The following is a 21,745-nucleotide window of genomic DNA, read 5'->3' on the forward strand; positions in this document are numbered from 1 at the left end:
AGCAAGGGGATGAGCCGTGTGAGAATAGGACCAATCAGGAGTGAGAGTATAAACATGTGTGAAACTGGAGGAGGTAGTGGAGGTACTAAATAAATACTTTGCTTCAGTATTCACCAGTGAAAAGGACCTTGGCAATTGTGGGGATGACTTACAGCAGAATGAAACACTTGAGTGTGTAGACATTCTGAAAGAGGATATGCTGGAGCTTTTGAAAGGTATTAAGTTAGATAAGTCACATGGACCAGATGAGATATACCCCAGGCTACTGTGGGAAGCGAGGGAGGAGATTGCTGAACCTCTGGTGATGATCTTTGCATCATCAATAGGGATGGGAGAAGTACAAGAGGATTGGAAGGTTGCAAACATTGTTCCCTTGTTCAAGAAAGGGAGTAGAGATAACCCAGGAAATTATAGACCAGTGAGTCTTACTTCAGCGGTGAGCAAATTGCGTCACTGCATGGAGGTTGGTGACCAGTGGTGTTCCACAGGGATCTGTTCTGGGACCCCTCCTTTCTGTGATTTTTATAAATGACCTGGATGAGGAAGTAGAAGGGTGGGTTAGTAAGTTTGCTGATGATGCAAAAGTTGGGGGTGTCATGAATATTCTGGATGAGTGTGAGAGGTTACAGCGGGACATCAATAGGATGCAAAACCGGGCTGAGAAATGGCAGATGGAGTTCAACCCAGATAAGTGTGAAGTGGTTCATTTCAGTAGGTCAAATTTGAAGACAGAATATAATATAAACGTTAAGTCTCTTGGCAGTGTGGAGGATCAGCGACATCTTGGGGTCTGTGTCCATAGGACACTCAAAGCTGCAGCGCAAGTTGACAGTGTTGTTAAGAAGGCGTATGGTGTGATGGCCTTCATCAACTGTGGGATTGAGTTCAAGAGCCATGAGGTAATGTTACAGCTGGAAAAGAGCTTAGTGAGACCCCACTTGGAGTACCCTGTTCAGTTCTGGTCACAGGAAGGATGCGAATGCTATGGAGAGAATGCAGAGGAGATTTGCAAGGATATTGCCTGGATTGAAGAGCATGCCTTCTGAAAATAGGTTGAGTTAACTTGGCCTTTTCTCCTTGGAACAATGGAGGATGAGAGGTGACCTGATAGAGCTGTATAAGGTGATAAGAGGCATTGATTGTGTGGATAGCCAGAGGGTTTTTCCCAGGGCTGGAATAGCTAACATGAGGGAGCATACCTTTAAGGTGCTTGGAAGTAGGTACAGGGGGGATGTCAGAGATAAGATTTTCACACAGAAAGTGGTGGGTGTGTGGAATGCACTGCCAGGGATGGTGGTGGAGGCAGCTACAATAGGGTCTTTTAAGAGCCTTTTAGATAGGTATATGGAGCTTAGAAACATAGAGGGCTAGGCGGAAGGGAGATTCTAGGCAGCTTCTAAATTAGGTTAGCTGGTTGGCGCAACATTGTGAGCTGAAGGGCCTGTAATGTGCTGTAGGTTTTCTACGTTCTGTATTCTTTGCACTGCACACCACCCATACTGGGCTGAAATTGCTAATGGGGCTGCTCGGTGAGTGGCCCCCACTGCGAGTGCTAGCATCACACATTGTGCAAAGTTCACTAAACTACGTGTTTTTTTAAATCACAATCTCTTGCAGAACCCCGGCAGACGAAGCCTGCAAATCCTGTGTTCTTAGATTTTCAGAAGACCTTTGACAAGGTCTACACATGGCATTCAACAAGCTATGGACCCATGGTATTACAAGAAAGTTTCTAGCATGAATAATGTAGTAATTGTTTGGCAGGAGGAAAAGAGTCGGAATAAAGGAAGCCTTTTCTGGTTGACTGCCAGTGTTCCACAAGAGCATACGTTGGGACCAATTCGTTTTACGTTATATGTCAATGATTTGGATGATGGAATTGATGGCTTTGTTGCAAAGTTTGCACACTATATGAAGATAGATGGAGGGGCAGGTAGTTTTGAGGAAGTAGAGAGGCTACAGAGGGACTTAGATAGATTAGGAGAATGGGCAAAGAAGTGGCAGATAGAATACAGTGTCAGGAAGTGTATGGTCATGCATTGTGGTAGGAGAAATAAAAAGATTGACCATTTTTTAAATGGAGAGAGAATGCAAAAATCAGAGGTGCAAAAGGAGTTGTGAGTTCTTGTACAAGATTCCCTAAAGGTTAATTTGCAAGTTGAGTCTGTGGTGAGTGTGGTAAACCATGTATATCTGTCTGGACACGCCCCTCTGCTGACTGCTCCTGTGGCTCCTCCCACAGACCCCTGGATAAAGGAGATTGTGTCACTGTTCCTCCCACAGTCCAGGGCAGACATCTGGCATGGATATGTTCTGTTTTACTGCTAATAAAAGCCCTTCAGTATTTACTCTACTTCCAGTCTTTTGGAGTTATTGATAGTGCATCAGTGAGGAAGGCGAATGTGACATTAGTGGGTTCATGAAAAGGATTCTGGGATTGAACAGCTTGTCATTTGGAGAACATTTGATGGCTCTGGGCCTGTACACACTGGAATTCAGAAAATTGAGGGGTAACCTCATTGAAAGGCCTCGATAGAGTGGATGTGGAGAGCAAGTTTCCAGTGGAAGGGGAGTCTAAACCCGGGAATAGAGGAGCATCCTTTTCGAATGAAATGAGGAAATAATTTTTTCAGTCAGAGAGTGGTGAATCTGTGGAATGTGTTGCCACATGTGGTTGTGCCTTTGGGTATATTTAAGGCAGAGGTTGATAGGTTATTGATTAGGCAGGGGATGAAGGAATGCAGAGAGAAGGTAGGACTGGGGTTGAGAAGAAAATGGTGAAATGGTAGAGCAGACCCAAATGACCTCATTCTGCTCCCATATCTTATGGTTTATCACCTTCCCGGTGCCCCTCCTCCTCCCATGATCCACTCTCCTCTCTGATCAGATTCCTGCTTCTCTTGCCCTTAACTTTTTCCATTTATCACCTCCCAGCTTCTTAACCGCCCACCTGGCTTCACCTATCACCGTCCAGCTTGTCCTCACTCCCCTTCCCCCCCCCCCCGCCCCCGCCCCCGCCCCCGCCCCCAACCACCTTGTTCCGGCATCTTCCCCTCTTCCTTTCCAGTCCTGATGAAGGGTCTCGGCCCAAAACGTCGACTGTTTATTCATTTCCATAGATGCTGCCTGGCTTGAGTTTCTGCAGCGTTGTGTGTATTCCTCTACACCTCATGCTCTACAGTTGTTGTGCGAAACTTCGCTGTAATTTAGGCATTCAACAGAGAAAAATAATCGCAAGAACATTTGATATCTTCTCTCAGAAGTTGGACTTAATGACAACATATTCCAAACAGTATATCACATAATAAATAACAGAAAGCATGTTCTCTACCAACTGCATTTTAATCATTTACAATCCAATCAACTTCACCAAAAATAAACTCGGTGGGGGCGGGTCATACCGCTATGTGTTCAGGATCTTCCGGCAAGAATAAACAAGGAAGTTTGTTTTTTGGTATATGTATATATACACAGTGAAATGAATCTTGAAACTAGATGTTCGCCCTGGTTAAATGGGTTATCTAATTTTTAAAAAGGCACTAAATCCGCAGTATTAAATGACCCCACCGCCAGCCATAGTCCATACGCACTGAGCCCGAGTCGGGCCTCGCGTCCCACTTCCTGCCCCGAGAATCAAAGTGTGGCTGGGCTGTGCTAAGTGGAAATAGAGAAGGGTGAGACCTACTAATATTCTTTTGCAAAAGATGTTGAAGTGTGAGAACACTTACTTCAACATCTCGCATGCTCCTTTCCAAGTTTCAGTTGGAAGAACGACGGAAGGTGTTACTACGTGTGTGTGTGTGTGGGGGGGGGGGGTTTGTCAGTGTCGGTGCGAGTGAAGGGCTCTTCCCCCACCCTTCCCATTTGCGGCGTGGGCTGGACCTTGAGAAGGTTACATGGTAGAGCGCGGCGACGGCGCCTCTTCATCTTGTCCCGGCCTGAAATGGAAAGAGCTGTAGCAGGGGAGCTCTCTGCCGACACTCAGCTCTACCGTATGCATGTCTGCACGCACTGCCTATGCTCACTGCTGCCCGATCACTTTGTACTAAATTAGTACAAAAATTGTTCCAATCTTTTATTTAGTTTAAAGTTTCTTATTGCTATTCAGCTACTTTTCTGAAATAAGATTTTGACTATATAGACTGAACGCCGGAGTTAGAAAGTCAAAGTGAAGGAGAAAGGTCTGCTCGGAACTCCCCCCTGAGGTAAACGGTGAGTCTCTATAGGTACGTGTTGCGGGATTGCAGAGCGAGAAACTGTGCAACTATCCGGCTGTGCGTGCGAGCATGAAGGGGGGTCCGAGGAAAAAGTATGGAAAGGCCGGACTCTTTGCCATCAAACCCCACCACCCCACGTCCGCCTTCATCTCTTTTCCACTCAACAGTTTCTCAGCAAGTATTCACGCCCCCTTTTCTTCCCGAGGCCGCATTCTGACATTTTAGACTGCACAATAACCGCGACATATTTACAATATCGTATCGACTAGATTCAGCTTTTGTTTTGGAAACTTGTTATTTCTCTCTCTGAAGATCACAACGTTGAAAAGTAGATTAACAATTCGGGTTCCAAAAGGTGTTTTTTGTAGCGTTGAATGTTGTTACTCGAAAGCCTAGCTCGTGGCGTGTAACTGTCTTCGGGGTGGTTAGCGGGTATCCAACATTCTTGTTGCTGTGAAAATCTCTCGCTCACTGACCGCTACAGTACCCACCTAGAGTGAATGGTGAGTCGCTTATTTGCACTGTTCTCATTATTGGCCACCGGCGTCAAACATTTAACTCCTTCCCGTTTTGCTAGATGCAGCAGCAAAGTACAATAAGCTAAGGGTCCCATGACGTTTAGAGAGAATACCCTTAATCGAATAAGGTCTAGGCAGGGTGAATTATGCAAAACCACATAATTGTTGTCAAATGGGGGTAAAGCTTTCAATCCTAAAAGTTAATATTCTGGTAGGACAAGAAAGTTGCCAGACTCTAAAATTGTATTTAAACATTTTGACCGGATTTTATAACTGACGTACAGCAATCTTTGGATCGAGAGAGTCGTACATACACAGCTTTTCGGTGTAGGACTTAGGCTGGTGTAAATAAACAGTATGAAGTTATGAATCCAGACCTGTGATCGTTTACTTCCACTCTCAAAAAGAGTTGAAAGCAGGCAATAGATCTTTCTGGCGAGAATGTGGAAACTTGGCAAGTATTAGTCCTTGGCTGGACTAATGGTAAGCAAAGGCCAACAGTTTGTGACAAAGACCTTTTTGTCCAAACAATGTTCTGGGGAATCTTCTCGCACTGTTGTTTACCAGTCTGCAGTGTGCAAGTGGGAATACTTATAAAGCTCAAAACAGTGTGTGTCTTTGTTATTTTTAAGTACCCAAAACCTGATTGTGTGAAGGACGTTCTTCTCACCAGTGACCAGTATCTCCTTGCTCATTTCCTTTGCAATTCTAACTTGCGGAAGAAAAACACTAGTTCGAAGCTGACGCAACGATGTATCAGTTGCGATTTCTGAGTGGTCTGACGGAAATTTGTAAACTGCACTCAATTGAAAGGGTTTTTGCATCTTCGTTCATACTTCGCTGAATAGTTAATATTGAAAGGAAATGTGTGTTGTTTAATAGTCATGTCTGGCTGTATAAGTATGACCAATTCCTCAGTGGCCCTTCTCAAGCTCGAAAGGACAATTAGTCCGTATAGTGGCTGGGTTATCGGAATCGAATAGTTTGTAATGATGAAGGGCCCACCTTTCCCGTATGTGTCCTCATTGAAATAAATGATTTAATTTTGCTTAGATTGTGCGATAATATAATGACAGCTCTTTGGTAATACTGAATAAGATGTGTTTTGTAACCAGATTCAATGATGCAGCGTTCGGGAAATCAATTTTCAACATTTAATACTTGCTATAATAGTAGTGTTAATAAGAGGGGAAGTTCAGTATTTGATATTCAAAGCTTTTAATCAAACCTTCCAAGGTCATTTACAATTGCAAGCCAAATTAAAACTTCCTTAGTTGTACTCAAACAGCACATCTTTTATTAGACTAGTGGGAGTTTCTTTTTCCTACACCTGTCTTTTAAAATGTTTGACCTATATCCATTAATGTTGGCATGTGTTATTAGTTGCTTAGTGGAGTTAAAATTCTTTTTGTAATGTGAACCAAGTCTTTAAAATATAATGCCCCACGAATTGAAGGAAATTGTATTTTATTCACTGTACAAATTGTTTTGCTTCCCTTATGGTACATCAGATAGGTGCAGTATATTATTTCATGTGTGAATGAAATGGAATGCCACTGGTATACAAGCAAGATGGGAGGACTTTCCACTTAAGAAGTAGAAACAAATGATCCAAACTCATTGCCTAAATCAATGTTACATGCCTGAGATGGAGGCAAAAGGACAGAAAAGAGATAATTTAAGATTGATTTCAAATAACTCTTCAAACAGACCTAAGAAATTCAAATAATTTTGAAGTTCATTAGATTGCCACTGTCAGTCCTGATGAAGGGTCTCGGCCCGAAACGTCGACAGTACTTCTCCTATAGATGCTGTCTGGCCTGTCTGTCCACCAGCATTTTGTGTGTGTTGTTGTTTAAATATTACTTTATCTGAATTGAGATATGCCTTGGACGCTGAGCTTTCTTCAAAATAATTTGTATTGTACAATCTCATAATATCTTATCTATGTATTTAATTTGCATGGTTATAAATATAGTGTGATTAATCAAGAAAAATAAGCATTTACTTTGTTAACCAGTGTTAAGGTATAATTGGGATTCACTTCCTCCAATAGTATGTTTCATTAACATTTTGTATACTTCCACTATGTGCCATGCTTTATAGGAACTTGTGTACATTTCCATCCCCATTATTGTGGCAAGACATTTGCTTGCCTGATTTTTGAATGAATTCATCCTTTTTAAGTCTGTATGCATTTGCATTTTAAGTAATACATGCATGTTTCATTGGTAATGGCAAATATTTTAATAGATGCAAAAGCCTACTACAGCATTACCTTGGTTTCTAATATTTAAAATAATGCAGTAAATGTGGTCAGCATTGGAATGATACTCAGCTGCATTTGAAATATTCATGGTTTTAAACTGCAAGTAGCTTCTTTTTATGTAGTGGTTAACCTGGAAAATTAGATTTGAGTTATATAATGGATCACCAAAACTTAATAGGATTTGCTATCCTTGTGGACTGCTACTCTGCCAGCCTAATCATGTAATGCTGTGAGCATTATAGTGTTAAGAGCTTTTACAAGGTGCTATTTTAAAATGCTTTACTTTGTAAATTGCTAGAATAAATATGCTACTTGAAAAAATATTTATTTCTCATATTCTTCAGGTAATGACTTAAATTATCCAAATCAGTTGTTAACTCCTTGTATGAAAGTTGAATGTTTGAAAACTCGATTTAAGTCAGTTCCAGAGAATAAGAAGATTGCCTAAAAATAAACACAGATTTTAGTAATTGCTTGAGCATTATATTTTGGGGCAATTATTCTTATAACCAGAAAATATATTTTTTTTCTTTGATAGAGATGAAAAATTGTAACAACCCAGTGAAGTCACCACTTATTAGCGCTGTTCTTTTTGTTTTATAAAATCTCAAATGGGAAAGAAAAGTTCCGGAACTTGTTTTCCAGATTGTTTCCTTTCAACTTACTAAGATTTGTCAGAGGGAAAAAAATATTTATTGTTACTCAAATGTCATGAAACATTTCATCCACAAGTGATTTGTGAGCTACTAATTAATATTGCAGTGAGGGAGTCTGCTGTTCTGACTAGTGCCCTGATAATGACTTTTCTCCATTTCCCATGTGAGCAGGTGCATGACAGTAGCTTACCAACCCTGAAGCTGGTGATCAAAAGCTTCTATGTCAGAGATTATAGACAGAGATCCACATCTGGTATCGCTCTAAAACTATTCTCCTCAACACAATTTATCTTTAAAGCATAGATACCGAGGTGAAAAAATAAATCTTTTTCTCCTTTAAAACTGAGTGATGTTGTTTGTCCTGATCAAGGGTCTTTGATTTCCTTTCTTTCCAAAGATGCAGCATAACCAGTTGAGTGTTTCCAACATTCTCTGCCAGTATTTCACCCCTTTAGCATCTGCAGTTTTAAATATTCATTCCCCAGTCTTTTTGGAGGTGATTCCTCTTTTGACATGATAATATACTGTAGTTTCAATTCTGTATTTTGCCTCACTGTCACAATAAGTTACAAAACCTAATGATTTAAAAATAATTGGCTTTCAGTGGGAATGACATGTGAAATATCTTGTCATTATCTGGAATTATGGTAGCCTAATGGGCTGTGCTTTGAAACAAATTTTAATTCAGATTTGGAAGGCAGACAAAATAATGCATGTTACACATTTGACTACATGTGCAACTCTTTCTATATGTAAGTGAAATAACAAGAGGCAGCTGCACTATCTAGAAATGCAGAATAATTGATTAGCTAGAAACTAGCAACAATCAGTACTTTGTTAAAAGCCAATTAAAATGTATGGCAGCTTCAATTTTAAAACTTGTCCTTGTATTCAGCTTGCTTTTATGGCATAATGTCAGTAACCATATTGTAATAGAAACTACCAAATTCTAACAAATATAAAATGACTGGGTAACAGGCTTACAACCTTGCTAGCTGGGAAATTCAGACGTTGCTAATATATCCAAACAGTGTTGAAATTATAATTTAAAAATTTTTTTTGGAGATTAACAGTTTATAATCCGGGGTGGTGTTGCATCAGTAGCTTTGGTATAACTTGGAATAGCTTGACCCTCATTGGCTGAGATTGATCTGTCACTCAAGCAACAGCAGCAGGGCCAGTTACTAGTTGCTATTTGGAGAAGTTTTCAAAGTTGGTGATAGAGATGCTTAAAAATGCACAGCCACATACTTTGCCTTCGAGGGTTTATTTGTGGCAGTATTGTGCTGCAGGGAGAGAATGATTAGTCATTTATGTTTGGTCACTGGGCACTGAGATGAAAATTTTGTGATTTAATTTTAATACTTGAGTTTCAGTTCTTTGTTCAATATTTTTGGCTTCTGGTTACCTTGTACCCAATTAGTCGGGCACATTTTAGTTCTCTTTTACTTGAAGCATCAAAATAGCTGTAAAATATTTAATTATGTGACTAGATGTTAGTCTATTCTTGAGACAAAAACATGTCAGCAACTGTAAGTAGAAACATTTGGAACGTTCTAAGTGGGATTTTTCAAAATATTAAGTAACAATAATTGTTTTCACAAAATGTCTGTTCAATATTTCCAGTTAGTTAGTAGGATTTTTTTTTGTTTTAGGTTGAGGGACTGTCTATGCCATCTCATTTCAATCCGTAGTGATGGTCTCCAATATTTGCATTGCTACTCTATCCACAAGCTTATGCTTGTATCTGTATGGTGGATATTGTCTTTTACTTGGGTTGTATTTTTAGTTGGATTACATGTTTGCTCAGATTTCCCTTGAGTGAAGTGAATTCTCCATAGGCAGGCTCATCAGTACTTCATCTGTTGCTCTGCTCCACTTACTCAGTGCTATAACATTTAAGTGGAAATTTTCAGTCTTGTCTATTATATAGGTCCCTTGCCCTTCTTGGGCGCTGGCGTTGTAAGGGTGTTGGGGTGAAGCTACCACGCATCCAAATTACCTGGATTGCAGTGCCAGGGTCTCCTGGGTTCAATCCCAATGTGCAGTCTGTAAGTTCTTTCCATAGCCAAGCAATTTCTAGCTCCTTCTGGGTACTGTAGTTTTCTTCCTCATTCCATTGATAAGGTAGGTTAATTGGCTAATGTAAATTATCCTTTAATGTAGGTAACTGAAAAAGAATCAGAAGGGGATGGGCATGTGTGAGAGAAAAAAGGCACAAGGTAAAAGGGAAATAGATGAAATGACATTGATGCTGAGATCTAGCACACACCTGCTGGGCTGAATATCCTCCTGTGTCATAGACAATGTAAGTAAAATCCATGGCAGCTGTGGAATTTAAAATTAGATTGCTATCTAGGGTTTGGATAGGCTTGATAGGAATGACTTGAGACCGTTGTTTTGTTAGAAGCCCAATTTGTTCCTATTGCTCTTTAAGAGAAAGAAACTACCTGCTTTGTCTCATCAGTGCCTTCTGACTTGACCAAAAATCAGAACCATACTCAAAACAACAAAAGTATGATCGGATAGATGTGGCATAAACCTAAGCACCAAAATGGTACATTGCAAAATCATACTCTGCCTGGTACCTTACAACTGCCCCCCCCCCCCCCCCCGCCACAAACACCCAGGGAGTGGCCTCCCAATGGGATAGTTGTCTTCACACTGAAGACATTCTCCATTTTGTTTTGTGGCACTCCCACCTGAAATAGTCCTAAAACTGAGCACCCACGATGTGCTATGGGTTATTATTAGCAGCAAAATTGCATAATTTTCACAATCACAATCTCTTGCTCTCAAGTATGCTCAACAAGTAAAACAGCATGTTAGAAATTATCAAGTGAGCCACCAGCCAACAGAATAAGATCAAGCTCTACAATCCTGTCACATTTCATCATGAATGGATGTGGTTAATTAAACAGCAGACAGGAAGACGAGATTCTAAAAATGTCCCCATGCACTTTCTTGTGCAGCTACTCAGCTTGAGTTCCAGTTTGAGTGTCAAAACTGAGACTGAAGTACTTGTAACCATGTTCAACCAGAAGTTATGAATGGATGATTCTCCTGGACTTCCTCTTGAGATTCCCACATTTCAGAAGCCAGTCCAGTCACTTCAGTTCATTCCATGTGATCAGAAAGCTGCTGAGGAGATTGAATATAACAAATACAATAATTACTGAAGATTACTTATTTCCCCTCTGTCATTTTGCAAAGTGATGGAAAGTGTCACTAGAGTTTTGTACAAGATTCAATTGCAAATAATCTGCTTGTGATATTCAGTCTAGGTTGTTCAGCGCCATTCTGCCTGCACCACAGGACAATGTGGACTAAACAACTCAATTCAGAGGTGAGATAAGAATGATTGTCCTTGATGTCAAGGCAGCTTTTAACAGAGTGTGGGATCAATAAACCCGGATAAAACAGAGGTTAAAAGGCATCAAGGAGAAGACATTCCAATATCTGGAGTTGTACTTTCCACAAAGAAATGCGGTTGAGGTTAATGGAGGCCAGTTGTCCCAACCCCAAGCATTGTAGTAGTAGCCTATGGGACAATGTCCTGGGCTTGAACATCAGCTGCTTTATCGATGCCCTTTCTTTCATCATAAGATCAGATGTGTGATTTTCAACCTTGCAAAATCTTCACTTCTGTTTGCAACCAAAAAAAAAAGCAAAGTCAAGATATCATTTGCAAAGTGGTGAGTAGCATTCATGCCATAAAAGCATCAGACAATAACTGTCTCTGTCAACAGAGAATTTAACAGCTTGTTCTTGATATTCAATGGTGTTACCAGTGCGCATCTCACCATCAGTTTACTGAGGTTCAGAAAAGCCTCACTGGATTGTCCATGTACGGCAAGTAAAGCAGGCCAGAGGCTGGATATCCTGTGACAAAAGACTCTTCCACGATTAACAGGCACAAGTCAGGAAGGCAATGGAATATGCCCCATTTACCTGGACAAGCACAGTTTCAACAAGCCTCACAAAGATCAACACCACCCAAGGTGACAAAGCGACTGAGTTAACTGACCAGCCAGCACTTGTCCCTTCACCACCATGTACAATGATTGTAGTGCTTATCTTTAAAATGAGCTGGAGTTACCCATCTATATTTCTTCAATAGCTCCTCACAAACTTGTGTTCACTACCAGTAGGGTAGACAAGGAAGCGTGAAAGCTCCACAACCTGCAGAGTGCCCTTCAGTTTCTGCATCATTCTGACCTGAATGTTTCCCAGTGCCTTGGTGTGTTTAAATCCTAGAACTGGTTCCACAACACCAGGGTGCAACTGCCTTTAGAAAACCTATTACAGTTCAAGTAGTGGCTTAAAGCTTCTCAAAGACAATCAGAGATGGGCAATTAATAGTTAGCGAGCCAGCTATGCTTGTTGCCTGAAAAAATAATTAAAAATGTAGAGAGGGGATTCCTTTTGACTATGAGGTAATTTTAAATATGAGTACACGATGAACAGTAAAAGGTGGGAATGTCAAGATGCTTGGTGAAAAAGAACAAAATTATTTGTGCAGTGCACAGTGACGAGGTGAACAGTTTCATGGGCAGAAACTTTAGCCCTTTTTAATTGGGGAATTTTGGGAGCAGGAATTAGCATAGGCACTTTACCTAGAATTGGGATAGTTGCATCAGTAGTAAATATCAGTATACCTTTGGACATGATACCAGCTCTTTAATAGTCAGATTTCTTATGGCCCTTTGGGTTTGTACCAGCCCTTAGTGGAGCAATTCCACAAGTCCATTTTCTTTGCTTTTTTTCCCTGTGTACCTGCAAAATTTTGCTACTGCCTGTCCAATTCATTTTTTAGTGTTTCCAGCATTAAATTCAAAGTTCCAGATGAGATCTATTCTATGCTTTGCAACACACACAAAATGCTGGAAGAATTCAGCAGGTCAGGAAGCATCTATGGAAAAGAGTAAACAGTCAACATTTCAGGCCAAGACCCTTCTTCAGTCCTAAAGTAAGGTCTTGTTTACTCTTTTCCATAGATGCTGCCTGACCTGCTGAGTTCCTCCAGCATTTTGTCTGTGTTGCTTTGGATTTACAGCAACTGCAGATTTTCTTGTGTTCGTATTCTCTGCTTTTCTTTAATACACAACTTCCCCTCGCACCTATTTATCTATTTGCATGTCCTGTGGATTTTAGATCAACTACTAATAGAAGCAGCTTTCCACCGTCTTTCATATTAAAATAGTTATCTGTCGATCTTATTTGCAACAAGGAGAACAACCTCTTAAGATTATAAGACATAGGAGCAAAATTAGGCCATTCAGCCCATTGAATCTATTGTGACATTCCATGGCTGATCCCAGATCCCACTCAACCCTATACACCTGCCTTCTTGCCATATCCTTTGATGTCCTGACCAATCAGGAAACTATCATCTTCCACTTTAAATATACCCACAGACTTGGCCTCCACTGCAGTCAGTGGCAGAGCATTCCACAGATTCACTACTCTATAGCTTATAAAAAAAAATCCTTCTTATCTCTGTTCTAAAAGGTCACCCCTCAGTTTTGAGGCTGTGTCCTCTAGTTCTGGATTCCCCCACCAGAGGAAACATCCTCTCCACAACCACCTTATCTGGTCCTTTCAACATTTGTTAGGTTTCAATGAGTTCCCCCTGCATTCTTCTAAGTTCCAGTGAGTACAGGCCCAAAGCTGCCAGACGCTCCTCACATGTTAACCCCTTCATTGCCAAAATCATCCTCGTGAACCTTCTCTGGACTCTCTCCAATGACAGCACATCCTTTCTGAGATTTGGGCCCCTAATCCGTTGACAGTACTTGATGTGCAGCCTGGCCAGTGTCTTACAAAGGCTCAGCATTATCTCCTTGGTTTTATATTCGATCCCCCTTGAAACAAGTGCCAACATAGCATTTGCCGCCTTTACCACAGACTCAACCTGTAAATTAACCTTCTGGGAGTCTTGCACAAGGACTGCTAAGTCCCTCTGCACTTCTGATGCTTGAACCTTCTCCCCATTTAGATAATGGTTAACACTAATCATTCCTTTTACCAAAATGCATTATCATACATTTCCTTTTGGTCTAATTCTGTAACAAATTCCTAATTTTTAGGACATTCTGGTTTTATATTTGCATTTACAAAATGTGCTAAATTACTAAAATTTGACTATGTAGCCTTGAAACTTGGCCTTTACATGATGCAGTAAAACTCTGAAATGACAAAATTTTTGAAATTTATGAACCCTCACTTATTTGTTATAATGGTGTATTTTATGTGTCTGTATCTCTACTGAAACGATGAGCTGGGAACTGACCATTTGTGTCTCTACAACAATATCTGATGCTTGGAAAAAATAATATGTCCATAACTTTGTGAAAACTTTCTGAACTATTACACCAAGGGTTACTAGTTCTAAACCAGGGATTAGAACAAAGGACAAAATGGAAAATTCTGGACAATGTTTCTCACCTGCTGCATGCCACCCTAGCTGAACATAGGAGCACTTTTAGTAATGGACTAAGACAAATACACTGCTCCAAAGAGCCACTATATGAAATTACTCTTGCCCTTGGCCATTAGGCTCTATAATGAGTCAGCCTGTAGCCGGGGAATTGATGACCCCCTCCTGTTAAACTGTTGTAACTTACTCTTTATTCTTTCTACGTCTCTTCTAATATTTGTATATCTGTGCTCTTTTAATGCTACTGTGAACTGTAATTTCCCTTGCGATCAATGAAGTGTCTGTCTATCTATCTAGTAAGAGAAATCACCGGGCATGCAGCTACTCATGACCTCCAGAAACTAGTGGTGGGGTTACATTTGTCCACCCCCCCCCCCCCCAAGTTTTCAACGTGTTCTCCAGTTTCAGCACAATTTCAGAAGTAGAATTAATTTTTTAGGAGCCCATGTGGATGAACTTCCAATATAGTATGCTACTGCTTCATGACCTAACACTACACCCTCCTTTCTGGCAAATTTGTATTTTTTATATTGTTCATGTTTCTAATTTAGTGTCTTTGCTGCAAAATTGCACTTGCATTTGTTGACCAAATGTCCATAACTTTGTGAAAACTTTCTGAACTATTACACCAAGGGTTACTAGTTCTAAACCAGGGATTAGAACAAAGGACAAAATGGAAAATTCTGGACAATGTTTCTCACCTGCTGCATGCCACCCTAGCTGAACATAGGAGCACTTTTAGTAATGGACTAAGACAAATACACTGCTCCAAAGAGCCATACCTGAGTTAAATAGTGCACAAGCCCATCAAGCCCAAGTTCCTTTTGACTAAAAGAGACAACTGGGTTGAATCTCATTTTTCATGAATTCATGAATTGATTCATGTTATTTACTACGCCTGCAGGCAAATATATTATGGTCTGTCTTAAACAACAGTGAGCGGCAAATGATGGCCAGCTGACACCAGTTTCCAGCTTCCAATTCACAGGTTTTGCAGTAGACCTGGACTCCTCAGAACCTCTGTACTATCTGTCTTGCTTGCCCTTCAGACATGCATCGAATTTCTTACCTTTAGTTGAGCTGTCGGTGGTGCTGTGCAACAGGAATTTGCCCTGAGCTTTTTGGCTGTTTGCTGAGTTGTCATTTTCTGTTTTGCAGATCTGTGTTATTCATGTGGGTTACTGTGAAATCAGTTGTTCAGAAACATTACTTTTAAATGTGAAAAACATGAGGTGTATAACCTACTGACCTTTGACCTGTAAATATTGGCTTTCATAGTATTTAAATAATTGGAGAGGTCATAAGGTATTGTTCAATGATTATGGAGGACACTAGCTCCCCCCCCCCCCCCGTTTTTATAGCACAAAACTCCCCACAGATATCATAAACCCACATAAGCTTGTGTTTAACAGAATAGTGAATAATGTGAGTTCATATGTATGCTTATAAAGTGTTTTGCTGCTTGGTGTTATCTGAAATGGAAAATGAATTTCCCCTCTTAATGCATCCAAAATAACAATGTATAGATTGTATTCTGGGACAGGTTACAGAGATTCATAATAGAAAGGGCAACCCAATTGTGGATTTCTGGAGTTTACTCATTTTTGTACTGCAGTAATAACTTCGGAGTTAGCTAATCTTCCAAGATTGCCCTATAGTCCCCTGGCCAGTTATTGGAGAACGTTTATAGAGATTAGATATTTTAAGTACATTTTAGAGGCTGTTTTCACGAGTGAATATGAACTCGTGGGTGAAACCTCCAGAAACTTGTGGTTATCCATAGTCACGGGCATTACAGTAACCATAAAACCATGAAGACTGGGGAACAGAATTGGGCCACTCAGCCCATTAAGTCTGCTGTGCCATTCCATCATGGCTGATTTACTATCCCTCTCAACCCCATTCTCCTGCCTTTACCCCGTAATCTTTGATGCCCTGACTAATCAAGAATCTGTCATCCTCTGCTTTAAATATACTCATTGATTTGGCCTCCACAGCCATCTGTGGCAGTGAATGCCACAAATTCGGCACTTTCTGGCTAAATAGTATCTGATAAGGGAATTGATTCTTGGCGCTAATGACTTGAAACTACTAGACAAAACAGTGTTTTGATGTAGCATTTAAAGGACAAATTCTATTTATAATGTAAGCCTTAATGTGGTGGAATATGAGACTTCTGGACATCCTTGGTGAAGTTTGACTATATTAAGTAGATTCCTGGTGGGAAAGGGTATCAAGAAATTCTCCTTGTAAATTGTGGTATAGAATTTGCATCCTTTTTAACACACCTTATAATTTCCATATTCCCTTTGTTAACAGTTCATTTATTTACTTTGTACCTCATTGAGATTTTTGGTATAAGATATTTTGGAGTCAGCGGGTATCACAGTACACCTTATTTTCAAAGGTTGTCTTGAATTTTATAAATTATCCTATGGTATCTTATAACCAGGCCGAGCTACAAGCAGAGTGAGAGGGGTTGTAGGAACTAAGGTATTTGATCTTGCTAAATGGTTGGCCTTGCTGTGTAGGATCTGCACTCTGCTGTGTTTAAGGAATCTGTTTCGGTTCAAGAGAGCTGTTTGCTGTCATTGCAGTTTGAAGGGCATTTGAGAATTTTATTTTTTTAATGATTTTATTTGAATGTATGATTGAATGAGTTGGGACTCTGGTATTGTTTTATCATGCCAATATTATAAATTTAACAGTTGCCTGTCAGTCATCAGAAATGAAGATGCAGGATGCTGGTTACCAGATTTGTATTGTGCCCTCAGTAGGTGGCAAATTAATTCCTGCCTTGCAGATGTGGAGACCATGTTCTTGGCTCCTAAGCTTTTGTATGAATCTGGTGAATTGAGGTAAGGGAATATCCAAACTGATACTTTCTTTATCAATTTTTCTGCAATTCATATTGCATCTTCTGTTATAGCAGAGCACAAACTTTTAAGACAGAGCCATTTGCATGTGTTTTTTCCTTTTTTCAGAGTAATGGTAAGGGGGCAGGAATTAGTATTTAAAGTGGTAAGCAATACTTGCCATATTGAAGAAACCCTCCTCAGGGCCAACAGACTGTTGAATAGCTGAGACATTTGAAACAGCCAGGTCAGTATTTCTGCTGGAATTGGATTTCAAGGAAGATGGTGACAGAAGGAGAGTGCGTTGACCAGGGACAAGCTTGGGGCATCTTTGAGAGCTCCACCCCATCCCCTTATCATCAATCCAGATTCTGAGTAAAGAGCTAATTTTCCAAAGCCTTTGATATGAAGACTGCATTTAATTTAAATGTAGCATCAATGTACAGTTTAATAAATGACAGGGAAACTTTGTACTTGCTGGAGTTGGGCATTGCTCAAAGGAAGGTAGTGAAGGTTTTATGATAGTTCCAACCACGTGAATAAACTTTGCTCCACCAAAGGTCAGAGTCTGATATTCACTGATAGCAGTGCTCAGTTATATTTGCTATTCCTCAGAGTGCAGCAAGACCTCCATGTGTGGGCTGATACACATTTTAATTATCAATTGCCATTTAATTTTTGGACAATAAATCTTCAGTAAAACACAAATAATCTCTTTGATGTTCATGTGTTATTGTTTTCAAATTCCTTGCCAAATTTGTTCTAGTTATTGCACTTAACTGTAAACTTAACTAGGCCAATCAACTTGAGTGAACCAGTCACCTGTCAGAGCAGGTCAGAGCTTGCATTTTCTGTGATGGGCGAATTGCCTCCTGAGTCGCCAAAGCCATTACATTCGCAGATCTCACCATCAATTCAAGTCTATGTCTTGTGTACAAAATGGCTGTAGTAATTCCCTGTGAGCATCAGAGTTCCTACCACCAATAAAATTCCTTCCATTTAAGTTCCAGCAAGCATTAACTTGTTCAATATTTGGGCAGAGATGGACCAGTGGCAAATAATATTCATGCCACCTGATTACGGAGAGCCTCACCGACAAGTGTCCCCAACCACTCTCCAAACTTCAAACGCAGTCCATTCACCACCAATATACTATGGCTATGGTGTGTACAATCTACAGGATGTATTGCAGGAACTCTCCAAGGCATACTCCACAATTCCTCCCAATCCCATTGTCTCTGCTATGTAGAAGGACAAGGATAGAAGGTGATGAGAATCACACTACTTCCCGTCCAACAAATATGCTATCTAGGAGGGTTATTGGCAGTCCTTGATCGTCAGTCTAATCCTGAAATGCCACGTGGAATGAAGCTGTTCCAGGAAAATAGCGTGCCACTCTTTTAGGGAGAGCCAGTAAATTCCGATCTTGCTAACAATATCATATACAGTGAATAATTTAGTAAAGCATTAATTCATGCTCTCAATCTGTATTCAATAGAGACTGGACATTAAATGTCATTAGATGGATGGTGGGTTACATGGAGGTTAGCTTAACGGTATTAGAGTGCCAGTGATCACCCAGCAGGGTTCAACTCCTGCTGCTGCCTGTAATGAGTTTGTACATTTTCCCCCTGTGATCACATGGGTTTCCTCCTGGTGCTCCGGTTTCCTCCCATATTCCAAAGAAGTACAGTTAGGGTTAGTGAGTTATGGGCGTGCCATGTTGGTGATGGAAGCATGTGGGCAGCCCGCATAACCTTACTGATTTGATTTGCTGCAAACTACACATTTCACTGTATTTCAAAGTTTCAATGTACATGTGACAAAGCTATTTTTTAAAAAGTCTCTTGAGCTACTGTAAAGCAACTGGGATTTGAGATTCTGCATCTTTCTATTTCTTGGCTACTTTTCACTCCCACTTGAAGATAAGTGGAGGGAATTGTGGCATTTTTTCCCCTTCAAACTGTAGAGACTTGACTGTCTTTCATCTGTACCTGCAGAAACACTCAATGTTTGCATAGTTGAGTACTTTGGAAATTTTTGTCTGTCGTTGAGGTGGAGTAGAATAAAAAAAGCCACATCTAACAACAATGGAAAAGCTTGAATTAGAAATCTTACCTTTACTAATCATTCATTTTCTCAACCATTTTCATTTATGATGTTTGCTTATTGGCTGCAATGTATAGTGTAAATATATCTGCTCTGAATAGTGCAAAAACATGATTGATTGACTGAAGAGCAAGTTTAGTTTACATTACTGGGTATAAATAATTCAGTGGGGGAATAATCCAAGCAAATGTATATTTACTTAGTCAACATTCTTCTGTTTTTCATTTGTGAATGCTGACTTGCATTGTCCTTAGTCTGGGATTTTCATTTGTCTAAAAATAGTTCGTACTGCTGCCTTCTGCCATAATATTTTTAGTAAAAATAAAGCCATTTGACTATCCCAGATGATTTTTCTATAGAAGTGATCTGCAATCTACAGGTTTTTTTACTTGGTCTTTACTACTTGAACTGTATTGATCAAGAATGGAAAGGTATACATGATGGTGGTTGTTTGAACTATTTCAGAAATCAGACCAAGAAAGTGACCTGTTGAAAAACCATAATAGAAGTTCCATTAATTTAAAAAAAATTAGAAGTTAGAACTTTAGATAAGAATGCTGGATCTTCATCAAAATTGGAGCAAAGTTAGGGATCTGCATCTTGTCTCAAACTCTTGGAGGTCAAATGAAATTTCCTGTTATAGAGAGGTGAGATTAGAAAAGGGAACTTGAAACGTTAGTATCTAGAGCAAAAGCAAACTGCTTGAGAAATTTAGCAGTTCAAGCAGCACCTGTAGAAGCGAAGAGATGGTAAATATTTCAGGTTGATACTCTGCATCAGGACTGAGTGCAAAGGGAAGGTAAAGAGGTTAGATGGGAGACTTGGTAGTGGAATCGGGTGAGGTGAGGGATGTTAAGCAAATTGAGACAGGAGGGAAGGATAAAGACAAATGCTTGAAGGTGATGTGAAACCTGTGTTACGTACCCCATAACTGGGTCACTTACCAGCAAAGATAGAGAGGTCCGTTGAAGTCTGATGGTACTATTTTTAACAGTATTTATTGATAGAAATACACAAAAATAATATCAATGCAAACACACAGATAATATACGTCGTCAATACTAAATCTAAAAGTGCGGGTATAATAATAAATAAGAAATAGCTCTATCGTTGTCTAGGGGATAATGTATTGTCCGATGGAAATATAAAAGTCACTTTAGTTCAGTCAAGCTGTAGGCAGCAGCCTTTGGTTGGAGAGAAAGACGGATTAAAACTTGCCCATTCCTTTTATGATATCAATCCTTCGAGAGTCGTTGGGAGTTGAGTTCCCCGTTGTTAGCTAAAAACTGTTTTTCCGTGGCAAAGGTAACCGATTCTGGGCAAATGGAAGCGGACGCACGTGGCCTTCCACCGGCTTTCACTATTACGGGATCGCTAGCGTTTCTTCTGGTGCGTCTGAGGGGCTGTTCCCCCAGACCCTCTTTTTATCCTGACTCACAGGGTCGCAGATGTCGATCAGGTTGGGATGATGCAATCCCTCCACCAACCTCCCCCTCAGTTCATTGCCTGGGGGGGGCTTCGATGCATCGTGCAGGATGCAATACACAAGTCCGTCTCCAAGAGACAATAGCCGGTATCAATGGGTCCGCCTTTCGGAGGCCAGGACACATTCCAACCCTTTTGTGGATTCTGCATGTCTTTCTCTCATTTCCTGTGTCCCCTGAACTGACTTAATAGTGATCTTGCGATTCTCACAAAGGAGGGGGCTACCCCGCACCCTTCGGCCCCTCAGAGCTGTGGTACATTCATAACACCTGATAAAGGATGGATGGGTAGATGGAACTGGATTTTGAGGGAATGGGAAAGAGATGGGAAGAATAGGCCAAGGAAGCGGAAACCCTGGTAGATAGGTTTGAGGGTGATGATAAATGTGAACATAGGGAGACAGAACCTAGGTGGACTAGTAGAACTGAGAAAGAAACATGGGTTGTAGGATATGTGAAATTGAAAATTTGTGTTCTAGCCATTGGGAAAGGTTTGGATAGAAAAGGGGACTTTAATTTTTTTGCTCTTCCTTCTGCTATGCAAGTGAAGTGGAACTAGCAAAACTTGGGGTAGGTGACATGAGAGTGATAGCATTATATTATCATAAATTCATTGAACACAATATCACAACAATGTGTGGTGTTGGGGTGGTGAGTAAATCAATAATTGAAGTTTTATTGTTACTGCCTTTATTAAAGGCAACAGATTGCAGATAGGATAAGAGGTCTGATAAACATCAGAAGTCATTAAAAATTATGAACATTGAAAATGTGATACTTTTTAAAACTATCAATAAAGCCTTAGAAAATATATTCATTGAACACACACATGGCTGTGTGCAGTAGTCATAAAGGAGATGGTACCTGTAGAACTGAGGGAGATTTACTCTCCACCACTTCAGTGCCTTTAACTTGATGTGCCTTATCCCAATATGCTCAATCAGAACTAAGAAATGGTGACAATATGTCTATCCTTTGGTGAGCACCTATTCATGTCCTTGTGATTCCAGACTTAAGACTGCGGGCTCCATCTCTGAAGTATCGAATTGGAGCTGCTTCATGCAGCCTCTTTCTTACATGGTAGCAGTCTATACAGTGGGGACCCGGGATTAATCCTGGGCTCATGCTGCCACCAGAGGCTGACATTTGAAATTTCAAGTTGATTCATCACATTGGTATCTGATGTGGGAAAACTAAT

General features: G+C 40.3%; 1 protein-coding gene across 5 annotated transcripts in view; it reads left to right on the top strand.

The window, feature by feature from the left end:
* Positions 1 to 3,594: 3,594 nt before the first annotated feature.
* The window catches only part of LOC140733497 (hippocalcin-like protein 1), a 58,513-nt gene continuing 40,362 nt past the window's right edge, over positions 3,595 to 21,745 (top strand). Inside the window, exon 1 of one of the 5 annotated variants that reach the window (XM_073056909.1) lies at positions 3,595 to 3,674. Coding sequence is in view for 1 of the 5 variants with exons in the window: in XM_073056905.1 (XP_072913006.1) it covers positions 4,718 to 4,720 (3 nt within the window). In the remaining 4 variants the exon portion in view is untranslated. Of the gene's footprint in view, positions 3,675 to 3,866; positions 4,227 to 4,589; positions 4,721 to 21,745 lie in introns of those variants that run through there. The other 4 variants (XM_073056907.1, XM_073056908.1, XM_073056906.1 and 1 more) reach the window with 4 other exon arrangements.

Source organism: Hemitrygon akajei, chromosome 9 (genome assembly GCF_048418815.1).
Source record: "Hemitrygon akajei chromosome 9, sHemAka1.3, whole genome shotgun sequence".
Classification (NCBI taxonomy): domain Eukaryota; kingdom Metazoa; phylum Chordata; class Chondrichthyes; order Myliobatiformes; family Dasyatidae; genus Hemitrygon; species Hemitrygon akajei.